We start from the raw sequence: 16,473 nt of genomic DNA, 5'->3' as shown, positions 1-16,473 counted from the left end.
CAGTCATGAGTGAACAGGGAGTACAGGAGGGGACTGAGCCTTCACCCCTGAGGGGCCCTTGTGTTGGGGATAAGCATGGCGAATGTGTTGTTACCTAGCCTTACCACCTGAGGGCGGCCCGTCTGGAAGTCCAGGATCCAGTTGCAGAGGGAGGTGTTCAGTCCCAGGGTCTTGAGCTTATTTACGAGCTTTAAGGGCACTATGGTGTTGAACACTGAGCTGTAGTCAATGAATATCATTCTCACATAGGTGTTCCTTTTGTCCAGGTGAGAAAGGGCAGTGTGGAGTGCAATAGAGATTGCATCATCTGTGGATCTGTTGGTGCGGTATGCAAATTGGAGTGGGTCTAAGGTTTCTGGGATAATGGTGTTGATGTGAGCCATGAGCAGCCTTTGAAAGCACTTCATAGCTACAGATGTGAGTGCTATGGTTCTGTAGTCATTTAGGCAGGTTACCTTAGTGTTCTTGGGAACAGGCACTATGGTGGTCTGCTTAAAACATGTTGGTATTACAGACTCGGACAGGGGGAGGTTGAAAATGTCAATGAAGACACTTGCCAGTTGGTCAGCGCATGCTCTCAGTACACGTCCTGGTGATCCGTCTGGCCCTGCGGCCTTGTGAATGTTGACCTATTTAAAGATCTTACATCGGCTGCGGAGAGCTTGATCACACAGTCTTCCGGAACAGCTGGTGCTCTCATGCATGTTTCAGTGTTATTTGCCTCAAAGCGAGCATAAAAGTAGTTTAGATTGTCTGATAGGCTTGTGTCACTGGGCAGCTCTCGGCTGTGCTTCCCTTTGTAGTCTGTAATGGTTTGCAAGCCCTGCCACATCCGATGAGTGTCGGAGCCGGTGTAGTACGATTCAATCTTAGTCCTCTATTAACGCTTTGCCTGTTTAATGGTTCGACGGAGGGCATAGCGGGATTTCTCATAAGCTTCCGGGTTAGAGTCCCACTCCTTGAAAGCGGCAGCTCTAGCCTTTAGCTCAGTGCAAATGTTGCCTGTAATCCATGTCTTCTGGTTGGGGTGTGTATGTACGGTTACTGTGGGGACGATGTCATCGATGCACTTATTGATGAAGCTAATGACTGATGTGGTGCACTCCTTTTATAATTTAACCTTTATTTAACCACGCAAGTCAGTGAAGAACAAATTCTTATTTACAATGATGACCTAGGAACAGCGGGTTAACTGCCTTGTTCAGGGGCAGAATTACATATTTTACCTTGTCAGCTCAGTGATTCGATCTAGCAACCTTTCTGGTTACTGGCCCAATGCTCTCACCACTAGGATATCTACCACCCCAATGCCATCGGAGGAATCCCGGAACATATTCCAGTCTGTGCTAGCAAAACCGTCCTGTAGTTTAGCATCTACTTCATCTGACCACTTTTTTATTGATCTCGTCACTGGTGCTTCCTGCTTCTATTTTTGCTTGTAAGCAGTATTCAGAAGGATATAATTATGGTCAGATTTGCCAAATGGAGGGCGAGGGAGGGAGAGCTTTGTATGCGTCTCTGTGTGTGGAGTATAGGTGATCCAGAGTTTTTTTCCCTCTGGTTGCACATTTAACATGCTGATAGAAACTTGGTAAAACTGATTTAAGTTTCACTGGATTAAAGTCCCCAGCTACTAGGAGCGCCGCTTCTGGGTGAGCGTTTTCTTGCTTGCTTATGTGTCACGAGAATTTTCAATCCTAATGATAATAACTGACAATCAATAGTTCTGACCAATCCCCGAGATCTGTAAGACCATGGGTTTAATAATAATTAGTCAAAGACTCAGCTTATGCAAAAATATAGTAGTTTATTCAGAGAACGTTCTAAATTCCATGATACAAAGACATCCATTTTTTAGCTGCGCACATACTTCCACACAAACAGTAGGTATCCTACGCACATACTTCCACACAAACAGTAGGTATCCTACTCACATACTTCCACACAAACAGTAGGTATCCTACGCACATACTTCCACACAAAGAGTAGGTATCCTACGCACATACTTCCACACAAACAGTAGGTATCCTACGCACATACTTCCACACAAACAGTAGGTATCCTACGCACATACTTCCACACAAACAGTAGGTATCCTACGCACATACTTCCACACAAACAGTAAGTATCCTACGCACATACTTCCACACAAACAGTAGGTATCCTACGCACATACTTCCACACAAACAGTAGGTATCCTACGCACATACTTCCACACAAACAGTAGGTATCCTACGCACATACTTCCACACAAACAGTAGGTATCCTACGCACATACTTCCACACAAACAGTAGGTATCCTACGCACATACTTCCACACAAACAGTAGGTATCCTACGCACATACTTCCACACAAACAGTAGGTATCCTACGCACATACTTCCACACAAACAGTAGGTATCCTACGCACATACATCCACACAAACAGTAGGTATCCTACGCACATACTTCCACACAAACTGTAGGTATCCTACGCACATACATCCACACAAACAATAGGTATCCTACGCACATACTTCCACACAAACAGTAGGTATCCTACGCACATACTTCCACACAAACAGTAGGTATCCTACACACATACATCCACACAAACAGTACGTATCCTACGCACATACTTCCACACAAACAGTAGGTATCCTACGCACATACTTCCACACAAACAGTAGGTATCCTACGCACATACTTCCACACAAACAGTAGGTATCCTACGCACATACTTCCACACAAACAGTAGGTATCCTACGCACATACTTCCACACAAACAGTAGGTATCTTACGCACATACTTCCACACAAACAGTAGATATCCTACGCACATACTTCCACACAAACAGTAGGTATCCTACGCACATACTTCCACACAAACAGTAGGTATCCTACGCACATACTTCCACACAAACAGTAGGTATCCTACGCACATACTTCCACACAAACAGTAGGTATCCTACGCACATACTTCCACACAAACAGTAGGTATCCTACGCACATACTGTACTTCCACACAAACAGTAGGTATCCTACGCACACACTTCCACACAAACAGTAGGTATCCTATGCACATACTTCCACACAAACAGTAGGTATCCTACGCACATACTTCCACACAAACAGTAGGTATCCTACGCACATACTTCCACACAAACAGTAGGTATCTTACGCACATACTTCCACACAAACAGTAGGTATCCTACTCACATACTTCCACACAAACAGTAGGTATCCTACGCACATACTTCCACACAAACAGTAGGTATCCTACGCACATACTTCCACACAAACAGTAGGTATCCTACGCACATACTTCCACACAAACAGTAGGTATCTTACGCACATACTTCCACACAAACAGTAGATATCCTACGCACATACTTCCACACAAACAGTAGGTATCCTACGCACATACTTCCACACAAACAGTAGGTATCCTACGCACATACTTCCACACAAACAGTAGGTATCCTACGCACATACTGTACTTCCACACAAACAGTAGGTATCCTACGCACACACTTCCACACAAACAGTAGGTATCCTATGCACATACTTCCACACAAACAGTAGGTATCCTACGCACATACTTCCACACAAACAGTAGGTATCCTACGCACATACTGTACTTCCACACAAACAGTAGGTATCCTACGCACATACTTCCACACAAACAGTAGGTATCCTACGCACATACTTCCACACAAACAGTAGGTATCCTACGCACATACTGTACTTCCACACAAACAGTAGGTATCATAATCACATACTTCCACACAAACAGTAGGTATCCTACGCACATACTTCCACACAAACAGTAGGCAAGTTTCATCCTTCTCTATAGTTCTCACCGCTGTGTATCACTGCCCAGCCGACAGTTCCATTAGGGACACCTTAGAGAAGGTGATTAGGGACACCTTGAGAAGTACTCCCTATGCTATCATAGGTTCCTCAGAGGCCTAGCCAGGTCGGTCCAAACACAGTTTAACTGTTCTCAGTTTTTTTCTTCGGCACACACATACAAGTTCAAATCCTAAACTACGCCTTGCTCAGAAAGTCTGTGTTTTCCCACTATACAGATACATTGTTTAACCTAATTCTGACTAAAACTACACACATAATCAGATTATAATTTTATGATTCTAATCAATTTCATACAGTTATAAGGTTTCAGAGTGGAATTATTTTATCATTATCTTTCAACATGCACATTATTTTATCATTATGGCGGAATACAGCTCATTCAATGCTGTCTTAGTGCCACCCTCTGACTGTGGTGGTATGTAAACAACTACACAAAATACAGCTGAAAATCCTCTAGGTATATAGTGTGGTCTACAGCTTATCATGAGATACTCTACCTCAGGCGAGCAATATCTCAAGACTTCCTTAGATATCGTGCACCAGCTGTTATTTACAAAAATACACAGTCTTGTGTCTTACCAGACACAGCTGTTCTGTCCTGCCGGTGCAGTGTGTATCCAGCCAGCTGTAGTGTCGTCGTTCAGCCACGACTACAAGAGCATAAGATGTTACAGTTTTTAATGTCCCGTTGGTAGTTTAATCTTCCACGTAGCTCGTCTATTTTATTCTCCAAACATTGCACGTTTGCTAGCAGAATGGAGGGAAGTGGGGGTTTATTCGATTGCCTACGAATTTTCATAAGGCAGTCTGCCCTTTGGCCCCTTTTTCTCCACCTCCTCTTCACACAGATCACGGGGATCGGGACCTGTTCCTGAGAAAGCAGTATATCCTTCGCATCTTGCTCGTCAGAGTCGTGAAAGGAAAAAAAGGATTCTGCTAGTCCGTGGTGACTAATCGCAGTCCTGATGTATAGAAGTTATTTTCGGTCATAAGAGACAATAGCGGCAACATAATGTACAAAATAAGTTTAAAAAATTGTTACAAACAACGCAAATAAACTACCAAAAGAAACACAATGGGTTAGGGGACACGTAAAACCTCTGCCTTCCTCTCCGGTGCCGTCAATCCATATGGCAGCATCAATCCATATTTCAAAGCCTTTGAGTTGCTCGCCGTTTGCTCGTCGTCATTCCAGAATACTATGAGCAATTTTTGTCAAAATTCCTGAAAAACACACTGAAAAAGTTGCTGGCATATCCCAAAGGTATGTATCATTTATTTGATGAAGGTATGTTGAGAATTAACAATTTTACTTTGCTTACAGATGTAGGAGGATCTATATTAGCCTATTAATATTCATATTATAAGTGACATTTGTTTGGTTTTAGTCCTCATCAGAAGTTCTCCACATGATTCTGGAAGATCTGAATGACGTTGAGAAACGCCCAAAGTAAGTTTTCCTCTGACTCCTCATTGAGGCATGGCCCTTGCTTTGCTCGGTTATCTGACTGTGGTTGTTTTTGGCCCATCTGCCCACTGAAGGAGGTTTGTATCCTGGTGGTGTCTCATTGTGTGCTGAGCCGTATGTTCCCGTCGTAGGGATACCACTTCGTGATGCAGCCCCTCAGCCTCCAGGACCCCACCCCACAGATCCAGCCGTAGAGACCCTGGTTCCAGACAGCCTGTCCATGATCTGCGCGTGCCTACTCAAACACAGGGTAAAGCAGATGCTGAACACTGTTGGTGGCAAATTTCAACATCATTGTTGCATGTCAATTTGTCCATATCACAGACATACCAGTTGTAAGACAAATTCATTATTTCCTTTGTAAGGTATTTTGATATGATGTAAGCCCTCCATGTTTTTGTGATCTTTGAGGGGTTGTGTCACAGGCCTGTCGGTGTGTGTGTTATATAACAGGGGTATTCAACTCTTACCCTACGAGATCCACAGGCTGCTAGTTTTCTGTTTTACCTGATCATTTAACACACCTGGTGTCCCAGGTCTTATTCAGTCCCTGATTAGAGGGGAGCAATAACAAAAATGCAGCGGAACTGGCTTCGAGGTCTATATTTGAGGGTTCTATAGGTAAGCTGTTCAGTGTGTGTTGTTCTACAGGTAAGCTGTTCAGTGTGTGTTGTGCTATAGGTAAGCTGTTCAGTGTGTGTTGTTCTACAGGTAAGCTGTTCAGTGTGTGTTGTTCTACAGGTAAGCTGTTCAGTGTGTGTGTGTTGTTCTACAGGTAAGCTGTTCAGTGTGTGTTGTTCTACAGGTAAGCTGTTCAGTGTGTGTGTGTTGTTCTACAGGTAAGCTGTTCAGTGTGTGTTGTTCTACAGGTAAGCTGTTCAGTGTGTGTGTGTTGTTCTACAGGTAAGCTGTTCAGTGTGTGTTGTTCTACAGGTAAGCTGTTCAGTGTGTGTTGTTCTACAGGTAAGCTGTTCAGTGTGTGTGTGTTGTTCTACAGGTAAGCTGTTCAGTGTGTGTTGTTCTACAGGTAAGCTGTTCAGTGTGTGTTGTTCTACAGGTAAGCTGTTCAGTGTGTGTTGTTCTACAGGTTAGCTGTTCAGTGTGTGTTGTTCTACAGGTAAGCTGTTCAGTGTGTGTTGTTCTACAGGTAAGCTGTTCAGTGTGTGTTGTTCTACAGGTAAGCTGTTCAGTGTGTGTTGTTCTACAGGTAAGCTGTTCAGTGTGTGTGTTGTTCTACAGGTTAGCTGTTCAGTGTGTGTTGTTCTACAGGTAAGCTGTTCAGTGTGTGTTGTTCTACAGGTAAGCTGTTCAGTGTGTGTTGTTCTACAGGTAAGCTGTTCAGTGTGTGTTGTTCTACAGGTAAGCTGTTCAGTGTGTGTTGTTCTACAGGTAAGCTGTTCAGTGTGTGTGTGTTGTGCTATAGGAAAGCTGTTCAGTGCGTGTTGTGCTATAGGTAAGCTGTTCAGTGTGTGTGTGTTGTGCTATAGGAAAGCTGTTCAGTGCGTGTTGTGCTATAGGTAAGCTGTTCAGTGTGTGTGTGTTGTGCTATAGGAAAGCTGTTCAGTGCGTGTTGTGCTATAGGTAAGCTGTTCAGTGTGTGTTGTGCTATAGGTAAGCTGTTCAGTGTGTATTGTGCTATAGGTAAGCTGTTCAGTGTGTGTTGTGCTATAGGTAAGCTGTTCAGTGTGTGTTGTGCTATAGGTTAGCTGTTCAGTGCGTGTTGTGCTATAGGTAAGCTGTTCAGTGCGTGTTGTGCTATAGGTAAGCTGTTCAGTGTGTGTTGTGCTATAGGTAAGCTGTTCAGTGTGTGTTGTGCTATAGGTAAGCTGTTCAGTGTGTGTTGTGCTATAGGTAAGCTGTTCAGTGTGTGTTGTGCTATAGGTAAGCTGTTCAGTGTGTGTTGTGCTATAGGTAAGCTGTTCAGTGTGTGTTGTGCTATAGGTAAGCTGTTCAGTGTATGCGTGTCTTACAGGGTAGAAGTTCAGGCCAGGATGCTCAGGAGCCAGCTTTACTGTTAGCGGATACAGTAATCTACACCTTAGTTTTGAAATCAGAATCAGGAGTGTTTTAAACAATTATTCGGTTTTTATTTTTGAAATTGTGTGTCCAACACACCAGACTTTACTGGTAGGCGGAGATTGAAGAAATGATTACTAGACAATCGTCCTCCCATCCATAAGACCAAATTAATCATTTTCTTACTCATGTTGTGTGAGTGATAAAGCCATGACTCACAACCTTTTCACATTTTTCTTCATATACTTTATTCAGAAAGGGAGTATAACCAAGCAGTCATTTTACATTTGATTTATTTCTTGTTTCAGCTCAGTCTGCATACAAAACTAGCTGAGCTCAAAACGCAGCTTTAACATTTGTAGTTTAATGGCATTTGTTCATCTTTCAGAGCCTCGAAACAAGGTACTCTTTCTGCAGAAGGATAAGGCAGCAAGTTAAAGGAAAAGATGAGATAGAGGGGAATCTCAGCAAGACTACATGGATGATGATGGTCTCTGAAAAGCAGTACAAATACTGAACATGTTTTCAGTGCAACTAAAGCATCCAGAAATGTGCCCTTTAGTTGATACCATTCAGGGTCTCTTCTCTAGGAGCACAACCCTGCACTATACTCAAGGAAAAAGCAACGTGTATAAAAATAAAAGAGAATGAAGCTTTTCTGGTCTAGTGTATCCAACACCACCTCACGACTAGGTTGTTACATTGGTTTGTGTGTAAAACCCAGCTCAGTGGGAAAGGTAGAGCAGAATGATCTTCCATATAGAAACCTGTTCCCTGGAAAGCAAGCGCTTGTGGGGTTTAGACTTGGTTCAATATCAGCTGTTGAAGTGATTCACTAGTCAGATGACAAGGTAGCTACAGTATAAGCGCTTAAAACAGTCCTTTCCTATATTCACTTATACAGGAACTGTCACTTTAATGCCCCAGCAACATAGACGTAAACACAGAAGATTAGGAAGGCACCTACAAGCCAAGAGGATAAGCATGTACACTGAAAGTATATAGACCTATCCCTGCTACGAGTTATGGAACCAGTAAGGCATGCTTCAGAAAACTGCATGATTATTAACTCAAGCTACAGGGAATGTGTTTTAGGAAATAAATACAGAGAGCAAAGGATGGGTTTCATACAAAAACAGGGATTAAAAAAAAAGGTATAATTGTGAGATAGACTGGAAACCTGCTACACTTCAGCAACAGTTATTATTTTGGCGGGATTCTACTTTTACCCACGTTTACTGTGCTTCACATTTACAAATAGTATTTTTCATTTCTTGAACTAAGGCCATCATCAAGAACAACACACCAATATCAAAGAAGTCTGTCGGTCCACTGTTAACAACCCACTCTACTAGCAGTTCCTTAACCATCATAAAACAATTCCGTATGTTAGCTTAGAAACCCAGCCCCGGGCCCTTAAAACTCATTAAGGTGCAACATCCCATGCAAATGCATACCGTTTTCAATCCAAACCTCATCATCCCCCCAAAATCTACAAAGCTTTATCGAGGCTTCATCAGTGCTACAGTTACGATTTCCTGGTGGGGAGGGGCCAGGGGGAGGCCTGTTCTGTAGTTCCACTGGGGTGGTTGAGTTGACTGTATGGAGTTGTAGCTGTAACAGGCCTGCAGTAGAGCGAACCAAGTGGGTGGTGAAGGGAAAGTTAGTGTGTGGAGGACACCGGGAGTTGGAGTTGAGAGAGAGCAGCAGATGTGTGGTGATCTGAGGGGAGCTTGAGGTAGAAGTTGACACTAACCACAAGTCTAGGACCAGATCACCCTACCCCTAGACCTAAAGTTAACCATTAGGGGATGACACTAATATCTGACCCTGGACCTGTGGTTAGGGTCAACTTCTAACCACACCTGGAGAGGAGATGGAGAGGGGACAGAGAGACAAGGCCAGTCCTCTTCCTTATAGAACGGTACTCTCTGTGTCCAGGTCTGAGTCTTTGGGCTGGGGCACGGACGTCATGGAGGGGGCGGTCACTGGCTGCTGGTCCACAGCAAACTCAGGGATGAAGGCTCGAGTCAACCCTTTGAGAGACAGGGCTGGGTCTGGACAGGACAGAGACAGTGAAATGTTAGTGCTGCAGCTGACTGAGTAGTTCATGTTAAAAGTCTGCTAAGCTGTAGTTGCTTGTTGAGAGACTGTATAAAATCACTCACTTATTCTTTAGCTAAATATTGTGGATTAACTAAGTAAAAAATACTAAGAATTCAATTAATAGAAATGCCTAAAGGAGAAAACAAAAGTGGATTTTAAAACCAAATGGTGACTTGTGTTCAGTGTTAGTTTGTTTTGGCAAGGATGGTTGACATTCTTAAGACAGGCATAATGCAAATTGAACCTGCAGTACAGACAATCACCCCCCCATGCTACTACCTTCAGTACCATCATCTGAAGGATCTGACATCCAAACAGTGGTTTCAACCGATGCAATCTATGACCATTTTCCATTGGCTTAAATAGGAAAATAGCAGTGCACCATCAAGTAGCGTTAAGTGCCAGCCACACTATGTAGCATATCAGAGATGATGCTGAGACAGATTTATTCTTCAACAGAGTCATGCTAATGCTATCCACATTCCATCATAAAGGCAAATAATGCAGCCCTCTTTATTGAAAACCACATCACAGCCATCATCAGCACAGAGTTAAAGAGAGCTTCATGCATCCAAGGCTTGCACCTTAAGTACAATCCTGTTCCACGCATACCAGAACACTAAAACCTGATGCGGTTGGGTTGCCAAACTAAAACACACCTAAGTCAAGTTAGGCATTAGGCATGCAGTGTGTTTAGCCTAAAGTGAATATGTATGAAAGGCTATGATCATGCTTAATATTCGGATGTACAATAGTATAGGCCAAGACAAGGAGCAGGCCATTATGGGGACAAGTCTTCCAATCAAAATGACAACAATGTCTTAACAAAAAAACATTTCCAGAGGGCGAACAAATGCAATTTAAGGCTTTGCAAAAGACATCCTGACACAATCTATCAAATTCAAAAAGTTTATATTCTGCCAATTCCATGAATCAAATTGTTTTTTTGTTTGTTTCCGGTATGCTTTCATCATTTACAGACCGACCATTAGAGATGTCCTTTGCAAATTCCACATTAAAATGTTACTGATATTTAAATGATTTAATAATGAAGGTTGAAAGTCATGATGATTCACGACCAATGGGAACAATTGTAAAAGCAGGCACAAGTGGCATGTTTCTAAAAGTATGATGTGGTAATGGAGTAATGCCAAAACGGATGGAGTGCAGGAGCTGCAAAATGCAAGTATCACCTGACAAACCTTTCATAAATGCTCCTGAACCTGTGGACACAGGACTTTTAGATAAAACATTGTCAATATACTGTCAACACCAGAGGAAAAGGAGGTACTGAATACTGAACCTATACTATAAACTGAAAGAAGGGATTGTTGTGATATGTCTGTTCTGTCTGTTTATAGACTGTTGTGAATATATTTATGTGGCGTGTTGCCAAATGAATCTCCCTTCATGGGACAATAACACGTCACTTGACTGGACTCACCCATGATTTTGTAGGCTGTGCTGCAGATCCCGTTGGTATCGTTTCCCTGTGTGGGGGGCTGAGGGGGCGGAGGGATGTTGGGCCTGTTTCTGGGTTTGGGGACGGGGCGCGGCCGGGGGAGGGAGCCTGACTGGAAGGGAGAGGGGGAGCCAGGATGGGCACCGGGTATGTCCAGGAGGGTGGTGGAGGGTGGAGGGGTGTCAGGCGGGGTGGGGGTGTCTGGAGGAGACTGGTCCGCCCCCGGGTAGTCTCCTGCGGGCTGGCTGAGGGCCCTAGGGTGGGGCGGGGGACTGACCTGTGAGGGTGTGGGGGGCTGTGGGGGCGGGTGGTTGGGGGCCTGGATGGGGGGCTGGTTGCTGGATTGGCGGCGGTGGGTGGTAGAGGGCTGGGAGACGGGTGAGGTAGGGGAGTGGCTTGAGGAAGAGAGGGGTCTGGGAGAGGGGCTGAGGGACTGGCCCTGGCCTGAGAAGGGGTGGTGGTTGGTAGGGTTACTGGACTGGCCTGAAGGGGGATTGAGCGGCTTGGGAGGGGCAGGGGCCGGCTTCTTTGTACCTGGATAGTGGAGAGGGGTGGACTTCAGAAAGGATCTTATGTCTACATATACTTTATTTTAGGCTACTTGAAATTGTAGGTCTACGTCTAACAGGGGAGCTACACTGGGGAGTCACAAAAACAGTGGGTTTTCAGCTGCTACACTGGACTGGTTAACTATAGCCAGGCTGAGCAGAGCCCAAGCCACTTTCTGTAGTGTTCTCTGGCATGAGGCGCACGTTCAATTCCTAAAAATAGAACCAGAGCGCCATTTTACACTAAGCAGCACAGGCTCTTAAAGATCTGCGTTGCTTACACAGGTTTCATTCAAATGAATAGGAGTGTCTTACACTTTGCAACAGTTACACATCCAGTGTAGCATGCTTGTAAATCTATGTCAAATGTAACAATATAACTGCTAGTGGAAATTACCTTGTAATAAGAGGCTTACTAATGAAAAAGAAAATAATAGGTTCTTGATAAAAATGTCCTCATGATACCATTATGCATATAGCTCCAAATAAATGTCAAACAACCGAATAAAGCTAAGCTGAATTGCTTTAAGGAGTGTCTCACCTCTGCGCATCATGTGTGGACTGGGCCCCATGGATCCAGCCCCAGGGCCTCCCACTCCCAGCTGTCCCCCAGCTCCCCCTCCTCCGGCTGAGCTGGCCGTGCCCGGGTGGCCCCCACCTGAACCGTTCCTCTGGTGGAGGGTCGGGGTGGAACTGGGTTCACGCTTTGGGTTGCTTAACAGAGACAGACAGACAGACAGAGGTCCTAATTTTACGTACAAGACTCAGAATTTAGCGTAGTGCTATGAAAATGTCCATCAAATTGAAGGCCTGTTCAGTGAGCTTTTTGTCCTTAACTGCACTGGGCGGTGTCTTCGGTTTACCTTCTATATTCTGTCCAATGGATCAATAGAACAGTCAAAATGAGATTGAATCCGTTCATGAAAGGTTTCCATTCAAACTCATCCTTCAAAAACTACATAAGCTCAATGAGAAACGGAAATGGACCTAATGGTCAAACAACATCTGTTGATTCATGTGTTGTAGCCTGAGAGCAGAGGCGTGGGGAGGGCCCTCTGAGGACGGCTGGCTCACACCAACCATTGTTGTAGAGCCAGTGGTCTGAACTGAGATGTACCCACAGTGTTATTATAATGATTACTTGTTAATTGTTTGAGGAAAATGCAGTTAGACAGCGAGAGGAAAAACTCTAGGAAAATAACACGTGAGAAACCCATGCGGTCACTTCAACATTTTCTATGCTCTGTAGTCATTTTCCATTCAAAAATGATTCAAATTACCATACAACGTTTATATTTGTAGAAGAGCAGTGACATCACCATAAACAGTGCACACACACTTATCAGCAAATTATCATCAAAAGGTTGCAGGCAAAAAGGTATTTCCTTCCCATGCAGTGGAGTGGCATGCGTGTCTGTGCTCCCCAGTGCACCACACACCCTTACCTGAGTTCCTCAGCGGTAGTAGCGAGAAGCTGCTGCGCTGCCACCAGGGCAGCCATACTCAGTGCCAGGCTAGGCTGGCAGCCCTCCAACGCCATGCCCCCCGGTGGGGCCTGGAGCTCAGCCACGCACCCTGTGAACTGCCCAGGCCCTGGGGCCTCTACCGGGGGTAAGGGGGGCTGGAAGGCGGGTGAAGCATGCTGCTTTCTACCTAAGGTGTGGCTGCCTCTACGGGGGACGGTGTTATGGTCCGACAGTTTGTTAGCAAAACTACAGAGAGGAGAGAGGACAGACAGACGGCAGAGCCACGTTGAGAAAGAAACCCGGGCGACAGGACAGAATCACCAAGTCCCAGAGTAGAGCGAGAGCGTGAGAGAGTGGAGAGAAAGAGAGCGAGAGAGATACTCCACACCAAATAGTCAAAAGGGATGTTATGTAGATTTGTAGTCTAAAGTCACAAAGATAAACTAGAAGCAACTAGAAGCCTATAGCACTTAAGACATCCAAAAATACACTTCAAAAATATCCCCAAGTAAGTATGATAATCATTAGAGCTACCAATCAAACCAAACATTCAAAGTGTAAATTAATATATTATTGGTTGAGTTATCCAAGTGAAAATCCTTTAGATTTAAATAGCATATCCTCAGCTCAGAGCACTGGCAGGTATAGGATCCGTCTTTGACCTTTCACCCCATGGCAGTTCAAAGTAGAGGGATGGAGCTAGTTAATTTACCATTTATTAACACATTTAGCATCTCCTGGCTTCCACACACAGCCTACAAGCCACTGATGCAGACCTGTGGAACATCTACATTTTAAAAAGTCAAATCCATGTAATATAGTCTAAACTTCACAATAAATCCATGATTTATTTTAGACCGGTCTAAAGAAACATGATATGAAGAAAATCATGTAATCGGCTCTTTCTCACAGGCTACAAGTGAAGACGGACATCGGGGACGCAACTGCGGGCGTTCTTATCAAATTCTGAGGCGCATATTGAAGATATTGGAAGAGGAAGAACTGTCCACATTTACTTTTTCAGCCAACAAGATGAGTCGGCCTAACGAACAGAAAAAGCACTAACCTACATCAATCTACTATCCACCATAGTACAAAAGTTGACCTATTCTGTGAGAGAAATAAATATTCCAAACAGTCTGGGACAGTTGTGGGATGCGATAGATCCCTAATTAATACAACCACTAGCAATAAAAAAAAACATAACCAATGAGGCTGATGCAACAGATCAGAACATTTAGCTTAAAATATTGATAGATAAGGCTATTTCATCACATAAGCGCAGCAATGCTCACACGGCAAGAGGTTATAAGTGTGAATGTTCCATTAGCAGGAAAACACCATTATCAAAAGTGACCAGAAATGGGATTATGCATGTAATGCTTTTATTATAATAGAAAAAAGGTGCATTTATGGTGAAAATTAACTTACCCAACTTGAAACTCACGTGCTGCATATGTATGCCAGTTAGGCTCTACATGTCATTAAAATACATGTCATCTATGCACTTAAAAAGCAAATGGAGGATGCTTTTCCTGTGGTAAATTTTCATGCCAGCCATGTTGTAAAGAGAAACAATGTGTTTAACATTAGGAAAGTTGAGAAATAAATATAGAGGAGAAAGCTGATGGGTTCCTCCTCTTTTAAGAGGCCATCACTCTGTTTTCTCAAGCAATTGTATGGCCTATTGAAATGTTGCGCAACATGAGCTCTCATGAAGTGTCTGATTAGATTTTCAAAGACATTTGTATTGATGTCAGAGTGATTAGAGAGACAATAGAGTGCTGAGTACCAGGCAGTTAGCCAGTTTGGTAGACTACTAATGACCAATTTTTATTTTTACCTTTATTTAACCAGGCAAGTCAGTTAAGAACAAATTCTTATTTTCAATGACGGCCTAGGAACAGCCTGTTCAGGGGCAGAACAACAGATTTGTACCTTGTCAGCTCGGGATTTGAACTTGCAACCTTCCGGTTACTAGTCCAACGCTCTAACCACTAAACTACCCTGCCGCACCATCAGCATCATCAGAGCTCGGAGAAGCCTAACTACCGTGACTAAACGGTCACGTTGAATTTGACTGCCTTCATGACTCGTGACAGCCGGTGTGGCGGTAATACAGTCACCGTAACAGCCCTAGCTACTGTTGGTGGTTACCTGTCCTTGCGAGGGTTATCGTTCTCTGGCCCCACCATGCTACCAGGCCTCTTCTTCTCGATGGTGGAACAGTCGTACTCCATCGAGTGGTTGGAAGGAGGGGTGGGCATGGCGAACATCCCCGATACATTAAACTCCACATCTATGCAAAGGCGGAGAACAGGCAAGTAGAATTCCTTTAGGCGCCATTTAAAAACAAACAGATCTATCTTTTTGAGTAGCCTGGGAATCAGATTTATACCACTGAAAGAGTAATCTGATGACATTCCCGTTTCCATTGTTCATGATCCTGTACACAGGAGACTAAGTACCTCCCTCCTGAGGACCCGGTCAAAGGTCACATATACATACCCTCAGGGAAGAACCAGTCAGCGTGCTGTATGATAGGTTCTATGATGGTCACCACGTGAACAGAGGTAGCAGCAGCCATCTCAGCTAGAGTCCTGCAGGCATACAGAGGATAGCAGACATGTTATAAACAAACACTAACAAACATTTGTTTTTTCCGTTTGAAAAGTAAGTAACTCCCCCCTTTCTCACCCCTCTGTTTTGGCCCACAGCATGTTTGGTCCGAGTACAATGGCGATGTTGCTAGGGGTCATCTTGTTGACCTCACTGTCCTGAGCCAGCTTGGACAGGAACTTCACCAGATACCTACGACACAGAGACGGGCACAGGTAAGGCACATCATTAGATGTTAAGAAACAGGGTAATATATCTTCATAATAAACACATCTTTGTTGTGAAGCAAAGTTGTGGGAACCAGTCCATCTGTTACCCACCTTAGGTTGGCTTTGTTGTTCTTCGGTAGTTGATCACACACAACCCATAGGGCCTGCAGACGCTTGTCTGGCTCTGAAACGCTGGGCAGAGACAGAGGGACAGAGACACAGAGAGACAGGGACACAGAGACAGAGACAGAGGGACAGAGACAGAGGGACAGAGACAGAGGGACAATCACAGACCCGTTTTATGGTTGCTATAATTTCACTCCTTTTTCCATTTTATTTCTCATACTTTTATTCCTGCTCTACTTGGTTACACTTCCTTTAACAGCGACACAAGACGGTGTGTGGTGGCTTACTTAGACGCCTGAATCCACTCGTCGTAAAGCTGGAAGCTCATCAGAGGTTCCGGCAGTTCTCTCAGGTAAGACTTCAGGGCTCCTGGAATGAAAGGACAGTGATGTGAGGAATGGTCTGACAGTCATATTACTTGAAAACTCTTGCCGAAACATGTATAAAACGTGAGTAGGGCTTAGCACCGTACCAGCGACAGCGTGGGGGTCTGAGTAGAACTCCTCCAGCTGTGAGGTGGAACAGTCCAGAGCAGCCTTGAGCTTCTTTAGTTTAGAGGCCCCTGCTGCGATCCTAAACAGGCCCTGATACAACAACAC

At 44.2% G+C, this 16,473-nt stretch overlaps 1 protein-coding gene across 8 annotated transcripts in view; it reads right to left on the bottom strand.

Moving 5' to 3' along the window:
• Window positions 1-7,560: 7,560 nt before the first annotated feature.
• Window positions 7,561-16,473, bottom strand: part of arhgap17a (Rho GTPase activating protein 17a) — a 49,300-nt gene continuing 40,387 nt past the window's right edge. For 2 of the 8 annotated variants that reach the window (XM_036956001.1, XM_036956004.1), the window contains 11 exons: window positions 16,347-16,458; window positions 16,162-16,243; window positions 15,860-15,940; window positions 15,618-15,731; window positions 15,429-15,520; window positions 15,078-15,219; window positions 12,900-13,166; window positions 11,996-12,168; window positions 10,889-11,440; window positions 10,638-10,667; window positions 7,561-9,395 (listed from right to left, as the gene is read on the bottom strand). In XM_036956001.1, the coding sequence (XP_036811896.1) occupies window positions 9,253-9,395; window positions 10,638-10,667; window positions 10,889-11,440; window positions 11,996-12,168; window positions 12,900-13,166; window positions 15,078-15,219; window positions 15,429-15,520; window positions 15,618-15,731; window positions 15,860-15,940; window positions 16,162-16,243; window positions 16,347-16,458 (1,788 nt within the window). In that variant the 3' untranslated portion in view covers window positions 7,561-9,252. Of the gene's footprint in view, window positions 9,396-10,637; window positions 10,682-10,888; window positions 11,441-11,995; window positions 12,169-12,899; window positions 13,167-15,077; window positions 15,220-15,428; window positions 15,521-15,617; window positions 15,732-15,859; window positions 15,941-16,161; window positions 16,244-16,346; window positions 16,459-16,473 lie in introns of all 8 variants that reach the window. The other 6 variants (XM_036956003.1, XM_036956008.1, XM_036956002.1 and 3 more) reach the window with 5 other exon arrangements.

This window comes from Oncorhynchus mykiss, chromosome 20 (assembly GCF_013265735.2).
Source record: "Oncorhynchus mykiss isolate Arlee chromosome 20, USDA_OmykA_1.1, whole genome shotgun sequence".
Lineage (NCBI taxonomy): Eukaryota > Metazoa > Chordata > Actinopteri > Salmoniformes > Salmonidae > Oncorhynchus > Oncorhynchus mykiss.
The sequence above is the reverse complement of the archived record's forward strand: the minus strand, read 5'-3'. Positions and strand labels throughout refer to the sequence as shown.